General features: G+C 37.2%; 1 protein-coding gene across 1 annotated transcript in view; it reads left to right on the top strand.

The window, feature by feature from the left end:
• raver2 (ribonucleoprotein, PTB-binding 2) overlaps positions 1-19,410 on the top strand; it is an 84,973-nt gene that overhangs the window by 48,919 nt on the left and 16,644 nt on the right. Inside the window, exons 5-10 of the mRNA XM_083566787.1 lie at positions 11,088-11,208; positions 11,793-11,872; positions 12,182-12,280; positions 16,150-16,261; positions 18,051-18,265; positions 19,185-19,296. Of these exons, the coding sequence (XP_083422913.1) occupies positions 11,088-11,208; positions 11,793-11,872; positions 12,182-12,280; positions 16,150-16,261; positions 18,051-18,265; positions 19,185-19,296 (739 nt within the window). The remainder of the gene's footprint in view (positions 1-11,087; positions 11,209-11,792; positions 11,873-12,181; positions 12,281-16,149; positions 16,262-18,050; positions 18,266-19,184; positions 19,297-19,410) is intronic.

A 19,410-nucleotide genomic window follows, 5' to 3' on the forward strand; every position in this document is an offset into this window, starting at 1 on the left:
AAAGCATCTACAATATAATAAATTTAATTTTAGTTTTATGTTGAAGTAATAAAATGTATTAATAAAAATATAATTATTAATTATAAAATGAAGTAAAATGATAATACAGTACAATACTGTATACATAAATCAGCATTTTTTGGGGTTTACGTTTAACACGGTTTTATGTTTATCGCGGGCGGTTTTGGAACGTAACCACCGTGATAAATGGGGGATTACTGTATATACATATTAGCTTACCGTGCTGATGTTTAGTCTTCATCTGTGACACTAGAGTGTTTTCTTTTTCTTCTGCCAGTTGACTCTGGACTTTCCACCATTTTCAAGCGGCTGTGTTATCTTGCCGCCATGCTGCGCCCTAACTTGAGCAGCCCAAATAACCGATAATGAAATTCATTGACAACGAATATATATACAGTGGAACCCACTTATCTCGACCTCGGTTAACTCGCCAACCCTATTAAGTCGACGTTTTTAAAGTGGAACCGCCAAATTCTCGCTTTGTCTAAGCATTTTTAATCGGGTATGTTGATTTTTTTTTATGTCGACGAACCCTGATATCTCGAACACAAGGGGGGGCAAATTTGCCACTTAACGTCGGTTATGTCGAACCGCATGACCAATCGCCGGCTTTTGCCACGTCACCGTCTCACTACCGTATTTTTGCGTATATAAGACGCGTCTTATAGAAAGTTTTACACACCCCTCACCCAGGGTGCATCTTATATACGCGAAAATACGGTAGTGAGACGGCACTGTGCAGCCGCAGAAGAACTCGCGGAAGTGGCGAAAAAAATCAAGCCTTACAGATGCTACAAGTGTAGGATACTTTTCAGAGCTGTGTGTCAGAGTGAAATGACTCGAGAATTTAATGTTGACACTGGGTAGCTTTTTGTAAAAACGAACTACACCCCGCATGTTTTTTGTGATTTTGTGAGCGATCTTTGTGTTTGCAATGTTGGAGAATATAATAAAGGTTTGTTTTGAGAATCGAAGGTGGTTTGTATTGTATACTGGTAAATCTCTGCTGTTAGTTAGTGCACTTATGCCTTTTGTTGTTAACAAACATGTATGTACATTTTTATAGCATGCCTTCATCAAACAAATCGCGGCAACGCTGTTGTGTAAAAAAAACACTTCAAAAACACGTGCATGTACATTCTCATTTATTAACGCACATTATGTACATAAAGAAATTTCAAGCACGTTTTTATATTGCCGCCGTATTGGTTTTCGTTTATCTCGATCATCGATTATATTACGTATAAATATATGGAACCCGGTTATGTCGACGGCGTAGGGGTGTGCAAAAAAGCGTCGAGATAATCGATGATCGAGATAAACGTATACATACATATATATATATATATATATATATACAGTGAGGAAAATAAGTATTTGAGCACCCTGCTATTTTGCAAGTTCTCCCACTTAGAAATCATGGAGGGGTCTGAACTTGTCATCGTAGGTGCATGTCCACTGTGAGAGACATAATCTAAAAAAATAAATCCAGAAATCACAATATATGATTTTTTAAACTATTTATTTGTATGATACAGCTGCAAATAAATATTTGAACACCTGAGAAAGTCAATGTTAATATTTGGTACAGTAGCCTTTGTTTGCAATTACAGAGGTCAAACGTTTCCTGTAGTTTTTTACCAGGTTTGCAAAATAGCAGGGTGTTCAAATACTTATTTTCCTCACTGTATATATCACTGTACCCCGCAACATCATTTATCTGTAATAAATGGACATTCTATATATATATATATACACACACACACACATAAGGAGGACAGTTCAGTTTGATCATGATCAAATCTGATTCCTTGCATCTCATTCTGTGGTATAAAATCAGCACTTTGTGTGTAAACATAGAGGGCAGTAGAACACGTACTGGTCACCAGCAGCAGCTAAATGTCAGAGGGTTATAACCTTTGCTCAGTGCTCCACAGCTGCTATACTGTTAATTCTCCACACAGCACTGTAGTGTACTTGTATCATTCAACATTCTTATTCTAATTTTAGTCAATGAGTCAATCCTAAAAGTAAAGAAAGGAAGATTCCTGAACTCAAGGATTGTTTCAGTTAAATTCAACATATTTTATTATTTAGAGGTGGAACGTGTACACCTCTAAATAATAACAAAGTACAAAGAACAAAGTACATACATCCTTTGATTAAGTAGAAGTACAGATACTCATGTTTTAAAATACTCGGTAAAAGTTGAAGTACTGATTATACTTTTTTACTCAAGTGAAAGTAAAGAAGTCTTGGCTCTGAAATGTAGTTAAGTAAAAAGTAGTTATTACTTCTACATGTTTTAGTGTCACACTGGTAACTGGACCTCACATTATATTATATTATATTAGAGATAGATAGATAGATAGATAGATAGATAGATAGATAGATAGATAGATAGATAGATAGATAGATAGATAGATAGATAGATAGATAGATAGATAGAGCAAACCTTATTGTCATGGCATTGTACAGGTACACAGCAACGAAATGCAGTTTGGCATCTACCAGAATTGCAAAACTTAGCAATCATGCAAATAGTGAAGATAAATATGTAGCACATGTACAGCATGTGAGAGAATATAAAGGCTATAGCAGTGCAGAGATGTGTGGACATCATTAAGAAGTACAGATAGATGTACTAAGGCTATGGCATTGAAGAGAAAATGTGCAGAAATGGAAGGTTATAATAGTAGCTCCAGTGGTTAAGGCGCTGGATTACTGATCGGAAGGTCGGGGGTTCAAGCCCCGGTATTGCCAAGCTGCCACTCTTGGGCCCTTGAGCAAGGCCCTTAACCCTCTGTGCTCCAGGGGCGCCGTATCATGGCTGACCCTGCGCTCTGACCCCAGCTTCCAAGCAAGCTGGGATATGTGAAGAACAAAATTTCACCGTGCTGTAATGTATATGTGACAAATAAAGGCTAATCTATTATGGCATTTAAGAAATGTGCAAGCTGAATAAACAAGTCATATATATATATGTGTGTGTTTGTGTGTGTGTGTGTGTATACAGTAAGGATATAAAGATACATATAGATAAAAAATAATGCAGATGTAATGAGTAGGAAAAAAAGATATTGAGACATACATACAATTGTACATACAATGTACATATTACACAGAATATGTACATTGTATGTACAATTGTACAGAGGTTGTCAATCAAATTAAATATTTAATCGCAACTTAATCGCACATTTCTATCTGTTCTAAATTTACCATATATTAATACTTCCTGTTTTTAATACTTTAAGCAGCATGGACATGGAGAAATATAGATGCAACATAGAGCATGAAGACAAAAAATTCTTGTAAATATTTTAAAGTAATAATGGTGGTTTAAATGATGTGAATCTTCAGGACACCAAACGGAACCTTTGCTATGTTTCCACACAGACAGTTAATGAGGTGATACCAGAGAAACTGCACCTCTTCAAGAAGCTTTTATGTATATAATCATAGACATTTTACAGATTCGAATTATGTATTGTTTTTATCTTTTTACGATCAATAAAGACTGTAATTTTAGTTCGTTCCACCATTATGAAAAACCCACAAAACGCCACCTAGAGGGTTTATTGTGTGAATCATGGCGGGTTTGGTGTTTGAGACTTGGCGCAGAAATAAAACAAAAGTTTACGGATTAAAAATACTTTTCAGTGAAGTTTATTTATTTATTTTATATCTAAGTAAAGAAAGGACGTCGTGAATAAGTGTATGTTTTGCTGGTTTTAATTTCGCCTCTTTTATATTTAGTTATTTATTTATGTATTTACATATTTTTTTATAAAAAAATGGTAAAAACAGAAATGCGTGCTGAATTGATAGCGCAAAACTAATAACAAATGTTGTTACCTAATGAATGTGTCCAGGCTGAACATCCACATATAGAACACAAGCAGAAAAAAAATGATGATGATGATGATGATGATGATCAGGAATGATTCTGTTCTCAGTCATGTTTACATCACATGTCTCATCCACATTAACTTTACTTCTTGTTGCTTTCTGCCTGCTGATTCTTAGCTTAGATTTTTTTTACTAGTGTTTAACTGGTTGGTTTTGATAAGTTCAGTGCCCATGTTAGCGTCAGACTTGTTGTATCGTGTTTGTTATATAAGCTTTATATTTAAACAGATTGCTGTTGAATTAACCACTGATTGGTCAAGCAACTTTGACAGTAGTTCCAGCTGCAATGTGGCACAATCATGCCAGACTCCAGCGTCAATTTCATGTACATTTTAAAAGCAAAATGTTTGGAACGTGATTTGGAATGACAAAAATGTATATACTGTATATTAAAATGTTAGATCAATGTTAGCGTTGGTAAATTGCTGTGGTGTAAGGGGAATAATATACACACATAAGTGTTGATAGGAAAAGAATGGAATTGTTGATTATTTTATGCAGCATATTCCAAATATATTTTATTTTTTCTTTTGGAGGAAAAAAACAAAAAACACAAACAAGGAAAGACCCCAAAACCATCATGCCCTAACTCTTACCCAGGCTTAGTGAGGTGAGGCAGAGTCAGTGTCAGTTTAATTACAGTGTTTACACAGTGCGCTGTAGCAGATGTAGCTTTCCTGCTATATTTTTGGTGTCTAAATAAAGCAGGCTGATATTTTAAAGATGTGGATTTCATACAGTGGAAAACGACGGACCAGATTAATCTACTCCAGCAACAAGCCGTTCTTACATGGTCTGTGAATTGTATAAAACACCCATGAGCTTCCACCTGCTACTAACCTAATTTTTTAGTGTTTTATTAGAAACGTGTTACATCCTTTACACAACCAGCCAATCAAAACAAAGAAGCCCACACGCTTACACCCACTCACTTATGTTTCTGTACATCTCTTCTAGTCTCCATTTCTCAGCGAATTTGTGTCAGGCAAGGATTGGTGTAATTTTTTATTTATTTATTTATTTATTTATTTTTATCCTAGTTCCACACTAGACACTTTGCCTGTGTTAAGTAGCCATTCTTTCTTCTATCGTTCTACCATCTTTCTTTTCTTTTTACATAGATGAATAGTCATGTGTTTTTTTATTGTTTTGTTTTTTTATTTTTATGTCTCTACTTCAGAGCCTTCATTGATTTAGCATCAGAACATGAGCCACAGTAGGGAAGTAAATATCCCAAGGGCACCATTTTTCCTTTTTTATGTTGTTGTATTACAGAAACTGCACTATCCCCTTTTCTTTCTCAGCTGTCCTCTATCTCTTTCTTCCAGCTCTTGTTGTATCCTCCTCTCTCTCTCTCTCTCTCTCTCTCTCTCTCTCTCTCTCTCTCTCTCTCTCTCTCTCTCTCCGTCTCCCACTCAAATGTCTCAAACCAAACAGAAGGAATGGCAGTTGACATTTGTGTCCCCCCCCTGCAAAGCACATGCAGCACCCTGCTCAAGCAGCAAATGTGCCTTCTACTTACTGAATCTGTCTCTCTCTCTCTCTCTCTCTCTCTCTCTCTCTCTCTCTCTCTCTCTCTCTCTCTCTCTCACTCACACACACATACACACACACACACACACACACACACACACACACACACACACACACACACTCACCTGTGTGGAAGTGGAACCAGTTAATCCCACAATCTAAATGCATGACTTTAAGCCCCCTTTTTTACTGAAGGCAAAAATGTTCACTATTAAAAAAGTGTGTTACTGTAAATAAATTAGTAAATAATATACATTGTGCGCAGGGCCTCCAAATGTCTAGAACCGGCCCTGAAATCACTAAACATTTGTTTTACTGATGCGCCAAGTCTCAAGTCATGCACCAAAATTTTCCATGATGCACATCCGGCAATTAAAACCGTCCGTGTGGAAACATAGCAAAAGTTCCGTTTTGTGTCCTGATGATTTACGTAGTTCAAAACACCATTATTACTTTAAAACATTTACAAGAATATTTTGTCTTCATGCTCTATGTTGCATATGGTTTCACTAATAATTAACATTTGGAATTAATTAAGAGACTCCCTGCTGACAACCATGCGATTAATCATGATTAAACATTTGAATCGATTGACAGCCCTAATATATATATTTATACACACACACACACACACACAGACTGAGGGGGTGCATACCTCATTCTGGTGGAGCTTTAGACTTCAGTGCGAAAGCTCCTCCTGCCAAGCTTTGACTTCCCATGTTTTCATGGCAGTGTGAAACTGGAGCTGCCTGGGGATTAGCAGGTGTCTCTGCTGTGTTACTACTCGCAGAGCTGTTATGATACAGGCGACTTTGACACAACCATTCTATACATCTGTCATATTGAGCTAGACACCAAGAGAGACTCCCTGCTGGACCAGTACGTGTAGGGCATTGAAGCTTGACAGTAAATAAATCTTGGTAATTAGTGATTGTTTGTGTATAGTATAATGTAGAGCCTGTTCTCTGTTTAACTGCACCACATGTGTGGCTGCCCTGATCATATGAACATTACTCACCTGTAATAATTAGGGCTGTATAGACAGTGGTATTTGGTACTGGTCCAATTGTAATGTACGTTACAGAGATAATGTCCAGACAACTTGAAATTAACAGTGATTTGGATGCAATTAATAAACAAAACAGACTAAAAACCTGTGAAAAATAAAATAAAATGGAACTACAGCATCTACCAACGATACAAGTAAATAATAATATTCATTATGACCTTTAAACAGCATCTTTAATAGTGGGGTCAAATAAAGCCAACCCGAGGACTCAAGGAGTTATTCAGTGCAAGAGGTCATGAACTGTATTAATGAGACAGTTAAGCATGCATGCAGAGACTGTTGCATATGAGAATGCTTCACTCCTGCAATAAGCACAGAGAAGGTGGTCTTCCTTCCACTGCACTTGCCAGACACTCTACTTTACTCATCTGTCAAGGTGCAATTCATGACACTAATTTTTCATGACCATGTTTGTAGAGGCTGCTTCGACTGCTTTGCTCAGCCTTCTCTATTAAAGATATTAGTTTAATATGCCATGATTGTCTTAAACAGCTCAAGTATGATGGTCATTGTCAGTATCACATGCAAACAACCAACATAAATAGAGTTAAAAAAATGTTCCATGATGCCCTTGAATTATTAATGACTGATTTTGATATTTGTATCAGAATTAATATTGATGAATGCCTAAAACATTTACTTATGCATCTCTAGTAATAATAGTATGTATCACACTTGCCATGGTAAATTGAAATTTTGAATATTATTTAAGTAGCAACCAAAAATATGTTGTGTGGGCTGCTGTTCTTTATTGTAAATCCCCAGTTTCTTTCTAACTCTGTGCTCAGCCCGGAAGGATATGGGGCTAAGCTTATTCTTGAAAGGATGAGCGCGAGGAGTGTTATTGTTTTAGAAAAAGCTATTTACCATTACACACAATAACTCTTTGTGACTTATGTTTGTGAACACGCACTGTATGTGTGTCGTTGTATGTGTAAATGTGTGTCTTTACTGTATATATACACATTCTCTGTGTGTGTGTGTGTGTGTGTGTGTGTGTGTGTGTGTGTGTGTGTGTGTGTGTGTGTGTGTGTGTGTGAGTGCACGCGCGTAAGCCTCCTGGGGGACAGTAGGCAGCAGATGGGGTTGCAGTGTGATTGGGATGGAGCCATCCTACTTGCAGACATCTCGGATCTAATGAGGAAATCAGAGCTACCATTTATGCCAACTCCCTCACGCACACACATTTTGTCGAGCCCCACAGAGCCAGGCTTTTGACTACAGCATGAAGCCTGATATGGGTCGTATTAGATTTCAGTACACAGGCACCTGCCATGCTTCAATAGCCTTTTAATATTGGATTTCAAAAGATCCACCAAAACCAGAATGATGCTGTTATACAGTGAAGAGACTAATTGGGCACTGTTACTAAAAATTGACACAGTAGATAATGTGCTTGTGGCAGCAGAGATACAAACATGGGTCCTGGTAATTACAAGTAAAGCTGCCTTCCTGTACAGGTTCTCTTCTGAAACATCAACGTCACCTCTTTAACCAAAAAGAAAGCTGGAGATCACTATATAATATAAATGGAGTGTATTGCAAGACATTCTGTAACACTGCATACCTGTGATGTCGAGAAGACCACCTCTTCCCTACTGACAAGTTAGAATCTAGAGGCACAGGGCTTATTTTTAAGTCTTGTGCCCTTCCAGTCATGACAAAATTTTATTCCTCTTCTTTCTACATTGGCTTGCTTGACCACAAAGTCCAGACCCAAGCTATCAAATAAGCCCTGTACCACAGGCTATAGTGTCAGGTTTCCCGGGAATCACTCGGTAATGCAGGCCTCGCTACTCTGGTCAACTGTCAACAAGTGATGTCAGGAAATAGCTTTTTCTACTTAACCTATGTAAAACTTCTAGACCTGAAACCTACCAGGGGATCAACTGATCAGCTAGCTTATATTTTTGCAAACACCTTTAACATCTTTCTGAACCAAAAGAGGTCATGCATTGTTGACTGTATCCACTGCCAGTAAGAGCACTCGCACGATAAAATGTGGTTCAAAAAGCTAACCATAAATCAGGAAATACAAGCTCTCTACATCACTCAACCCTATGTGGTCTGCTTATTACTCCATTTTATTCATTTTACTTGCAAATGCTATTTGATATTCAACACAATCAAAACAGAAACTAATAGGAAATATGAACTGGATCACATATCAGCAGCTGGATTCTAGTTTACTTAACTGAAAGATCTCAGGCAGTAATAATAGACAACACCTATTCAAGCAACACCACATTAAAAACCGGCATCCCTCAGGGCTGTATGCTCACTACCTTTCACACTGCTACGCTTTTAGCACTTCATCAAGTTTGTTAATGATAGAGCAGCTGTGGGCCCTTCAGCAACAACGATGAGTCAGCTTACAGAAAGGAGGTGGTTTGGAAACAACAATGTATCTCTTACAATATGGATGAAACAACAAGAACCAAATGTTGCTATCGGAATCTTTGCTTATTCAGCCACAAGAGGTCAAACATTGATGTTGGGTAAGAAGGCCTGACCTACATCCAAAAGGTTTTCAATGGGGTTGAGGTTAGTTCACTAAGTTCTTCCTTGCTTTGTGAACAGGGACACTGTCTTATCAACATGTTTGTGTCTGACATTCCAATCAAAGGATGTGCAAATGCAGACATGATTAGACATGATCAAGCAACATTGATTGTAGGTAGAGACGTTAGAGGTGCTACCTCCTTGACCCCGGTAACATGTGATGCAACGGCTGAAATCTGATTGGATAAAAACTTACACTCAGACCTAAGAAAAAAAACTATAAAATGAAGATAATAAACTATTGTGAATAATTTAATACATATTCATGGACAAAAAAGATATGAAAACACAAGTCAGTGATTTTGATAGTGTTTAGGCCACCACAAAAGGCCTTGCTGGACTTGATGGCCTGCTACTGCCTAACTCTATCATAGCTTTAGGTGCTTGGACATGTAAACAGAATGCTCTAATATTCTTTAAAACTGGGGGATTAATCATTATTGGATCTTTGTTATGACTTGTACATGTCATTACACAGTCTATTAGAGAATTCATTTGAAATATTTTAATATAATATCAATATTATTATACAGCAAGTTTATAAAAGCCATCTTTAGACTGAAAAGAACTGACAAGCACCTTAATATCTTTTTCCTCTCATGTCCCCCCAGAACTGACATGAACTGATCAATATCAGACCAAACATGTGACCAGATCTACACACACACTGAACCATTATTAACAACAGTGATTTACACCTATCAGGCATAACATTATGACCACCTCCCTAATATTAGGTTTGTTTCCCTTTTGCTGCTAAAACAGTTCTGACCCATTAACAGCATTACATTTTTTTTTGAGCTACAGGAGCTCGTCTGTTGGATCGGACCACACAAGTCAGCCTTCGCTCCCCACATGCTTTAATGAGCCTTGGTCACCCATGACCCTGTCGCCGGTTCACCACTGTTCCTTCCTTGGACCACTTTTGATAGATACTGACCACTGCAGACTGGGAACATCCCACAAGAGCTGCAGTTTTGGAGATGCACTGACTCAGTCATCTAGCCATCACAATTTGTCCCTTGCCAAACTCCTTACGCTTGCACATTTTTCCTGCTTCTAACGCATCAACTTTGAGAATAAAATGTTCACTTGCTGCCTGATATATTCCACCCACTAACAGGGGGCACGATGAAGAGATAATCAGTGTTATTCACTTCACCACTCATAATGTTATAATGTCATAATGTTATGCCTGATCTGTCTATATTACAGTATGATACAGGATTGTTACACTTTAAACTGCACTATTTTTGTTTTTTCCCACCCAGTTTCCAATTTTATGGTCAAGATATAAACAGTGCAATATATAAAACCATTATATATTTTTTTTAAGTATAGAACCTGTTGTTATGTGACAGTGCCTTTATTACTAGACTGCTACACACTATAACAAATAACTGATTTGAACCTAACATGTTTTGGTGTTTCCTAGGTTTTCACATGTTTTGGCTTGTTATTATGAAAGTGGCCAAAATATTGTTATATCATTCCCCCCCCCCCCCCCCCCATATTGTCCATTCCTGCTGTATTGCAGTTTGGTAGTGTATTGTTTATATATTTCACTGAGACACTGTTTGCCGTACCCTGTCATATACTTTGCACTTTTATGCATTCCTATATACCGACTTCTTGTATTGTGTTGCGTGTTGCATAGTGACGTTGGAGTATGTGTCTATGGATAGGATGTCAATATAAACTTATTTGTGTTGATTGATGGCACACAAAGGATCCTGCATAATAAGAGCTTATAAGGTAGCAATCCAAAATAGCAACTCACAGCCAAGCTTAGCAAGACACATACCACTTTTTAAGAAATGACATGGAAGAAGACATTGGGATTGCTATATATGATGGCAATATGATGTTACAATGTGGACATGCTCATAATAGGCAAAAAAAAAAAGGTCTAAAAAAAGCAGATTTTCTGAAAGAACATGAAAACTGTGTGTGTGTGTGACTGTACATGTGTTTTTTTTTTCTCTTGTAGATGCTGAGCAATAAAAAGGGTTTGCTGCCCGAGCCCAATTTAGCTCAGCTCCTAAACAGCATGACCAATCCAGCTGCTCTTCAGGTTCTTATGAGACCATACCACACTGGCAAGCGTGGAGGTATACACACAAACACACACATTCACACACCGAATATCCAGCGTGTTAGGTACATTGTTTGCCAGGCTAGCACCTTTTACTGTGTTCATTAAAAAAAACGGTGCGTCAACAGATGGGCGGCATTATCATATATCATATTATAAATATGCATGGACTATTAAAGGAAACCACTTTAAAATTAGACCATTGATTCCAATCTTCTTCCAAATCCCAAACCCTTTAATTCCTACGCCGTCTCTGCCGATCCTCCATCCCAGGCCAGGTTCCTTTCCTAATGAACCTAATCATATATTAAAATGAACTTTTCATTAGGTTTGAGGATAAATGAGCTGCGGAAGGCCTCGGAGCTTAAGGGGAACACGCCAAATATAGCTCTTGATTAAATCTTAAATCATCTACCTATTCTGGAAAGAGTGGCCATTAGGGCTCACACTGGAATTGGATAAAAGAAGAGTGTGGACTGCTTGCATGCTTTCGTTCCTTTTACCACCTGCCTTTTTTCCTTTTTTATATATATTTTATTCATTACCTTTTTATTTCTGGTGAGCCCCATTGCACTGCCAACTTTCCCTTTTTCTCGTCAGGGAAGTTTCGTCCTCACAGTGTTCCTTTCCTCCGACCGCCGCTGACAGCTGCACTGCTTCAGCTAGGAAAAGCACAGCAGGTATGTTACTTTGTCTTTCACACACACACACACACACACACACACACACACACACACACACACACACACACACACACACACACACACACTATCCAGAAATCCTTCCTTCTTACTCATCCTCATTGGCTGTCACTCTCTATCTGGTCATTACATTGTAGGTTTGATGAACCACACAGAAAGAAACACGGTTTTGGTATTTAGATGCAGTGCAAGCAGCAGAATGAGAACTGACTGAAAATGTTGTTGCTTAATGAGACTTGGCACACACATTATTACTCAGCGAGTGCAATGTCTCTCTATGTGTTTCAGAACGCCATGCTGGGGAACGGGTTTGTTCTGCAGAACCTTCTCCACATGCACATGGCACAGCAGCAGCTTCTGCACATCAAGGACAAGCACATCACTAATGTGAGGCTGTGTGTGTGTGTGTGTGTGTGTGTGTGTGTGTGTGTGTGTGTGTGTGTGTGTGTGTGTGTGTGTGTGTGTGTGTGTGTGTGTGTGTGTTAGGGAAGGGTGTCTCATTTCCGCATTATTCCTGCAGTATTTCTGCATCTGTAAGAAAGCTACTAAATTTCAGATACCTGGATATTTCTTTGACTTAAGTGAATAACATGATACAGACGGTCTTTTATTTGTTCCTGAGATGCCATTATTGGCTTTTTTTTTTTTCTCTCTCTGTAAATAATGAAAGCTGTGACTTTTACTCAGAAAGACATTAGTTTTGTTTAGTTTGTCCCACTCTGAGCCTGTGGGCTGAATTCTAGTTTTCTTGATATTACACAATAACACATCATAGCAGCTCGCAGAAGATATGAGTCGACGTAAAAAAAAAAAAAACAGTGTAACACTGATAGTACATGCTCTGCAGCCTATAGTCTTTCATTAATTTCCTGTGAGTGGATGCAAAGCTGCAATGTAATTAGCACACCATTGAGTGTGTGCTTATGTGTGAGAATGTGTGTTTTCACACAGAATATTAGCATTTTAATATTCTATGTACTTAATATGAAAAGCTGTACTAGTTGAAGAATTCAGTATTTGAATACAGATCATTTTTACAGCAACAAATATCAGCAACAGTGACACATTTAGACAGATTTAAGACAATGTGTTAAATTCTCTTCTTGTCTCTTCTCGAATTCAAGAATAACATAAAATATTAGGAATAAATAATATTGAAATACTGTTGCATATATACATACTTCTCACCCAGAATTTACCATCCTACTGCTTACATGAAACCTTTTCTAATTTGTGCAGGTGATGCAATATTGAAGCAATGAATAAAAAATCATACAGCTGCAGTTAGATGGACAGGAGATGCTACATATTAATAAAGTAGAGTAAGAGGGGCATGTGTCTGTTACTGCTGCATAAAATAGTAGAAATTGTCAGCAATAGTATTTTTATATTTTTTCATTTAAATAAAATCAACTGTTAACAACATTTCAGAGCAGCTCCAAGAGCATGTCTTTTTTAAATTATAGTTTTGACTAAAAGTAATAATAGGAGTATGACAATTGTTACTGTGGGTTTTTATTTATTTATTAATTTTTTTTTTAATTTTCTTTTAAAAGTTATTATTCCAGCATTCCTTCCATATATCAATGTATATTTAGGTGTGTGTTCTTTTAAATGTTGCACCAGTCTAAATGTTTAATTAAATATATACATGAGCAAAGTAAACAAATCAAAATATTGTATAGACAGTACACTGTAAGAAATCAAAATCAAAGTGCACTGGTTACTGACATACATACATACATACATACATACACAGGAGGGGCATTCGAATCATACCGGGACTTAATCATACTGAGCCTTAGGGGGAACTTACCCGACTTAATCCAACTCTAAATACCACCACTATCACGTCACAATTTTAGAACTCATCAATACAATACAAAAACACAATATAATAAAGCGTGGCATTACAGAGAGAAAGGCATTTTACATATGGAGGGTGAATACCAATTTACTAAAGCAAGAAACCCAGTTAATACAACTACAAACCTTTACAATACAACTGCAACTGTCCCACCTACATTATCTGGAGCAGTTCAGAATCAATATTTGTCTAATAACATGACAAAAACATAAAAAATGTAAATAAAATACAATCTACTCACCAGAGATGCAGACTCATAATTTGCACCGCTCCTCAGAGGCTGTAAGTCAGTGGTACCGCTCGTATGCACTGGTCTGGAAGTGGTGAACAAACCCTTTCCCAGGCTGAGACAAGCTAGCTAGCTTCAGGGTTGGCCGACCTGCTCATAATGTCTAGCTTTTCTTGAAAATTGATTTTTTTCAAATTGAGGCCAAATCAATTACTCTTCCTCCATCAGCTATTGTGGGCAAAACATTTTTTATTTTTTTATTTAGATGTATTAATGTGTGCAGCGCTCAACACACATGTTTTGCCAGTCAAACTTGGCTGTAACAGTTTCCCTCTGACCAACCAATCAGAGGATGGAAAAATGCTGACGATATTCTGGGCCAACTAGCTGCCCTGTGAGGTGAATATAAAATCTGATTGGTTAAAGAAACAGACCCATTGCTAATATAGTCTAAGGTACAACCACCAGCACTACTGATTGTGAAGGCCCTTGGCAGATTAGATTGACGTGGCAGCACATAGAGGCTGAAATCTGATTGGACAAAAAATGTAACATCCACATACATGTACTGGAAGCAGTGCAGCCAAGAGAAACGCTATGAAATTAAGAGAATAAACTGTTAGAAATAAATTAATACAATTTCATGAAACAAATATTAGAATTTAGGTTGTAAATGTAGGTCAGTGCTTCTGATAGTGTTTAGGCCAGCAGAGAAAGCCTTGCTGGCCCTGACGTCCCCACACTGATTTTTATACCCGTAAAGTATAATTCCTGGTTTGACTTGAACGCCCCTTGTTCATATATACATATTTCAAAATATATATTTTTTCCATATTCATATATTTATAAATTACATGTTACACTAAACCCTCTTTGGCCAGTTGTAATTAACATTGATTTACATTGTCATTATTCATGTATACTACTTTATTTGGTATCTGTGCTGATTATTGATTTTGAGGATTGTTTAGCAAACCCAGCATTGTTAGACCACTACAATTTTTCATGCTCTGACCAGATGCATTTGACTGTACAAATATGCGTAAGATGAAAATTATGGATCAGTATGTGTGTGCGCTCATTTAACAGTCTCTATATATTCAATACACAGAGCTGATATGTATTGTACACTATAATGGTGTTGTAAAACTTGTAGTGTGTGACCCATTAACATCACCAGACTCAGGGTAATTTCCCTGCCAGGCCTCTTATGCAGCCATATTTATCTCCTGCTTGTATCAGGGCCTTTTGTTTTTATATATTATGTCTTGCGGCTGTCCGGCTGTTCTTCCATCTGTTCATCAAAGCTTTTGTCTGAGATTCTTGTTAGCAAAATGTCTCTGAAAATGAGTTTGTAGCAGATGAACTGATTCAATTTTGGAATGGATTCAAACAGAAACAAGGTCAAAACGAGTTCAGTTGTCTGAAGTTGTCTTTTGGTTTTTTTTCAATTCAGAAGTGTTATACACGTCAAGGCAGATTTTTTGTTTATTTACACCAGGCATGTGTCTGTCCAGGCATCTGTGTGCTTAAATGTTTGTAGGGTTCAAACAAAGTTATGACTGTAACTTACAGATGAAATTATAATATTTGGGAATTGATCCATACAGGGGCAAGGTCAGAGCAATGTCAAATGTCTCAAATAGATTCTTTTTATCGACTTCCTTTCTGTTTAAAAGTATGTTTACGGTCATTTCGGCATACAAATTAGTAATGGGAAAGATTAAACTTGACTAGTAAAAGAAACGCAGCTCTTTGACAATCCTTCTACCTATTTTTTGTCTCTAAAATAAACTTTCTTTCGGCTTCTCCTATTAGGGGTTGCCACAGCGGATCATCCGTAATCATGATCCACATGTTTGATTTGGCACATGTTTTTACGCTGGATGCCCTTCATAGCGCAACTCTCCTCATTTATCTGGGCTTGGGACCGGCATTTTCATAAAAGAACCAAACGTATATTTTTCAGTACAGTACAAACGCCCATATTTACTTCATTACTTTTTTTTTTTTATTTACGTAATTCTAATACTAAGTATAAGAAAGTGTTTGTTTACATGTGGATTGCCCTTGCTGGTGCTTTGTGTCATGTGTAGTGTATCTAATAAAATCCTGATGCATTCTCTGCTTTGTTTCATTTCTCCTGCCTTCTTGCTCCAGATTCCCAGTCTTTTAGGTGACCCCTCTCGTTTACTTCTCCATAAAGTCTTGGCTCTGCAAAATGCAGCCCCAGTGCCGGTGGTGAAAGGGCTGATTGGAGAATCCCCTCCCGGTAGGTGTTGTAGGTGGTGCGTAGGCTGGCCCTGGCCTTGCGCTGTTTTCACACAACATGAATTTGCAATGCAAATCGAAATCCTGTTTGAGGAATCCGGTATGAATAGTTAGAGGCTGCAGCTTCAATCAGTGCTCTTTCTTTGGCGATGTTGTTTAGATGAAAACCCTTTGAAATTAATATACATTTGCCGGTTCATTAGCACTTCAGTGTCAATTCCACGCTGGGAACGTAAAATGCCACCGTTTTGTAAGACTATAATGAAACACTTGTACATTTTAACATTATATAACATTATATATACTGCATGACCATGTTCTCTGTAGCTGCACCTAAATGTAGAACTGATTTGTTTTAGTAAGATCTCTTGACAAATTACATTTTACCTTAAAATCCATCTTTTCTCTCTGGCATATGACTATATCTAATATGAAATCTAATCTGTATGTAATGCCATTTGTCCCTCTTATTCATTTTATTAAAGATGTTTAATATTTGAATATTTTTTATTATAGTTTATTGTGTTTTTGTCTTATGTTACCCTATTTTGTGATGTAATATCGATGTGGAATAGTGGTGCAAGTGGTACAACTCAATATCAATATTCCTCTGGGTTTTCCAGTTTCCACCCATCTTAGACAAATACATGCCAGTTTGGGGATTACTTTTAAATAGACTAGCAGGGCCGCTGGAAGTAATTTTGAACAGGGGGTGCTGTGAATTTTTTATTTTTATTTATTTTTTATTTTTTGACAAAAAACCTATGGGCCTATTTAGAATACATTTTAAAAAATAACATAGGGCTGTGACGATGGCAGTTTTTTTTTTTTTTTAAACCGCGGTGGTAGTGGACCAAATACCGGCGGTGTTGCGGTGGTTGGGGGGTTGTTTTGAAATAATAATAAAAAAATTTTAAAAAACCAAAGAAACAACACACTAAAGCCTGTAAAGCATTGAAATAAATATCAGTAAATACTGGTAACTTACATAATATAATAAAGTTGAATCCATTTAAAAAAAAAAAAAAAAAAAAAAAAAAAAAAAAACAGTTTTATATTTCCACACAGAGACGTGTTATAGCCTACCGCTCTGCGCTTTGAGAGGGATGTGGTACACGAGCAGGAAAGAGACCACCGATCTCTTTTTTTGATATATTCATGTTGTTGTAAAAGGTACGAAGAGCTAATGTTATCTTCCACAAGGGCAAGGCATTTAGGCTATGTTTGCGTGCTGCCAGAGAAAGCCAAACTAAAACTGATTTAACTCAGAAGTGGAAATTTGAAACTAAATTATTTATATAAGTGGAAATATACTTGTACATGTATATACAGAAAATCTCATTTTAAAGTGGTATACTTTGGTATACTGTTTTTGTTTACTGTTAAGAGGAGCAGTAACTAAAGCCACATGTATTAAAGCCAGGGTTGTGACGACTTTTCTGATTTTTTGTATAGGAATTTTCTTTTAAGGAGGCGTTTACTTTGGTTTTCCCAGTTGGAGTTCGGAAAATCTGATTTTTCTCAAATTGGAAAAGCTTTTTTTTTTCAGCAAAAATAAAATAATTTTGAAACAAAAGTAGATTGGAAAATGCTGTTTTTCTGATTATTTATGAAATCTAGTGTTCTCTAGTTTGTAATGAGATTGCGCCTTGATTACTGTTTGTGTTTTTTTTAATTTTTTTGTGAATTTCAGTCTAAATTGAAATGTATAATTTTTTTTCTAGATTTTGCGGTGTATTTTGTTATCCTGCTTTTGTAAATTGTGTATGTTGTTTCACTGGGATTCTCAGACTCGACTCAGGAGGCTGGAGGGTCCGGAGCAGGCCATGCTCACATGAGTCCAGGAGATCAGAACGGAGTGTCAGCACCAGACAAACAGTCGGCGGTGTCCAGTCACTCTCACAGACAGACACAAGGCTTCCTATCTGGGTCAAGCAGAGGTGCCCAGAGCTCCAAAGCCCTGGTTAATCACAATAGTGCTGCATCTGAGAACTGCACACTTACAGTGAGTCCAGATTTCACTCTACATTTTTAATGCTTTGTCTCTTTTTCCCTCACACTCTTTCAATTCGTTTATTTTTTCTCCTTCTATGTTTTCTTTCTTTTTCTATATATCTTTACTGTACAGTATCTCACAAAAAGTAAGTGCACCCCTCACATCCAGACAAAAACATGAAGATGATGAATAGGACATGTGGCTTTGCAAGGTTAAGCGACATACGGCTGTTATCACTTAGAATGTACTCACGTTTGTTGACAGCTATTTTGACAATAATTATGATTGTATGTTGAGTTATTTTTAGAGGATAGTAAATCTGTATTACTATGCAAGCTGCGCATTGACTACTCTAAAATATATCCAACTTTCATTTCTATAGTATTGTCCCTTGTGAAGAAATAGTAAAATGGTTGCTGAAATGTGAGGGGTGCACTCACTTTTGTGCGGAACTGGATATAGTTGTTTTATAGCTTTAGTCTGTCTCTATCACTATTTCATTCTCTGACTCTTTCTCTGATCTCTTGACACTGAATGTTCTCTTCTATTAGCTCTAGGTGTTTGGTATGTTTTGTGTGTGTGTGTGTGTGTGTGTGTGTGTGTGTGTGTGTGTGTGTGTGTGTGTGTGTGTGTGTGTGTGTGTGTGTGTGTGTGTGTATCCATAGAAAGCAATTTTTTATTCACTCACTTGCATTTACCAGACTGAAGAGGAGTTGTTACTCAACTAGTTTTTTATGCTGTATGAGTCATGACCAATGCAGGTGTTGAATTCAAAATTCTGATTGGTCAGAGAGTGCTAATGATTTTTGTACAACAGCTGCATGGAATATGAGATGTAGTGTCATGTTACCTTTTTGTCCAACAATGGATTATCTGTGTAATTCAAACATAGAAGTAAGTTTGTGTGTGTGGTTGTGTTTGAGTACAGACACAAACTAGCTGCCAGATGTCTCTGCTGGGAGAGCCACCTAAAGAGGTGAAACTGCCCTCCAACCCTTATCTAAACATGGCCAGTGTCTTACCAGGAGTGCTGCTGCAAGGTACATACACACACATACAATATATATATATATATATATATACGCATACTGTACTCGCACACACTGATCTTTTTTTGTCTTTCGCTACTCAAACTGGCGTGTATAGTGTGAATA

The sequence above is a fragment of the Silurus aristotelis genome, assembly GCF_946808225.1.
Source record: "Silurus aristotelis genome assembly, chromosome: 2".
Lineage (NCBI taxonomy): Eukaryota > Metazoa > Chordata > Actinopteri > Siluriformes > Siluridae > Silurus > Silurus aristotelis.